Source organism: Ceratina calcarata, unplaced genomic scaffold, assembly GCF_001652005.2.
Source record: "Ceratina calcarata isolate Rehan_Ccalc_2016 unplaced genomic scaffold, ASM165200v1 scaffold291.2, whole genome shotgun sequence".
Lineage (NCBI taxonomy): Eukaryota > Metazoa > Arthropoda > Insecta > Hymenoptera > Apidae > Ceratina > Ceratina calcarata.
In genome coordinates, this window is record NW_017151492.1 from 1316851 (window position 1) to 1317509 (window position 659).

A 659-nucleotide genomic window follows, 5' to 3' on the forward strand; every position below is an offset into this window, starting at 1 on the left:
AATAAATTTTTAATGCAGGATTAATTTTTACGATCTTTTACAATCTTGATGAATGAAAAACCTTTTAAAAAATAGTGGATGCTGTGAAGAAACCGTGGGATAGCGGCAGAAGCGAGTGTATAATCCATTACCGATAGGAGGCTGTATAGCGTGTTATCCGTGGTAGTAGTCCGTCGGCTAAAGTGCAAGCAGCGAGTGCAGTGAGTGCGGTAGACACTCACCGGTCGAGCTGGTGTTCTGATTGTACTGGTTAAGGCCCGCGGCGTGATACGGTTGAGTGGGACTGCAGGTGGGCCTCGCGCCATAGCCGAGATGTAGAGGCTCGTAGCTCGGCGGACGGGCGACGCCGCACGAGTAGCCGTTGTCTCGTTGCTGGAGGCACGCGCCGGGACTCGGGCCCACCGTCATGCCCACGGTCATGCCCATCGGGCCCATCCCGCCGCCCGTCGACAGCGATGACATGCTGCTGGTCGTGTGCTGGTTCTGTTGGCTCCCGCCGGACATCGTGAAGCTCGGCATGGACGTCATGGGACTGAAACGTGTATACGAAATTTACATATTTTTTCCTTTCTGACGTGATACAGATTTTTAAAAAATTCGGAGATGTACTAATATATGAGAATTTTTCAGAGTCATTCCATTAGTTATTTATATTAAAT

The 659-nt window shown here is 49.8% G+C and overlaps 1 protein-coding gene across 1 annotated transcript in view; it reads right to left on the bottom strand.

The window, feature by feature from the left end:
• Nucleotides 1-659, bottom strand: part of LOC108623814 (paired box protein Pax-6) — a gene marked incomplete at its 5' end in the record, with an annotated part of 15132 nt that overhangs the window by 2607 nt on the left and 11866 nt on the right. The window contains one exon of the mRNA XM_018022615.2: nt 222-532. Coding sequence (XP_017878104.1) covers nt 222-532 — 311 coding nt within the window. The remainder of the gene's footprint in view (nt 1-221; nt 533-659) is intronic.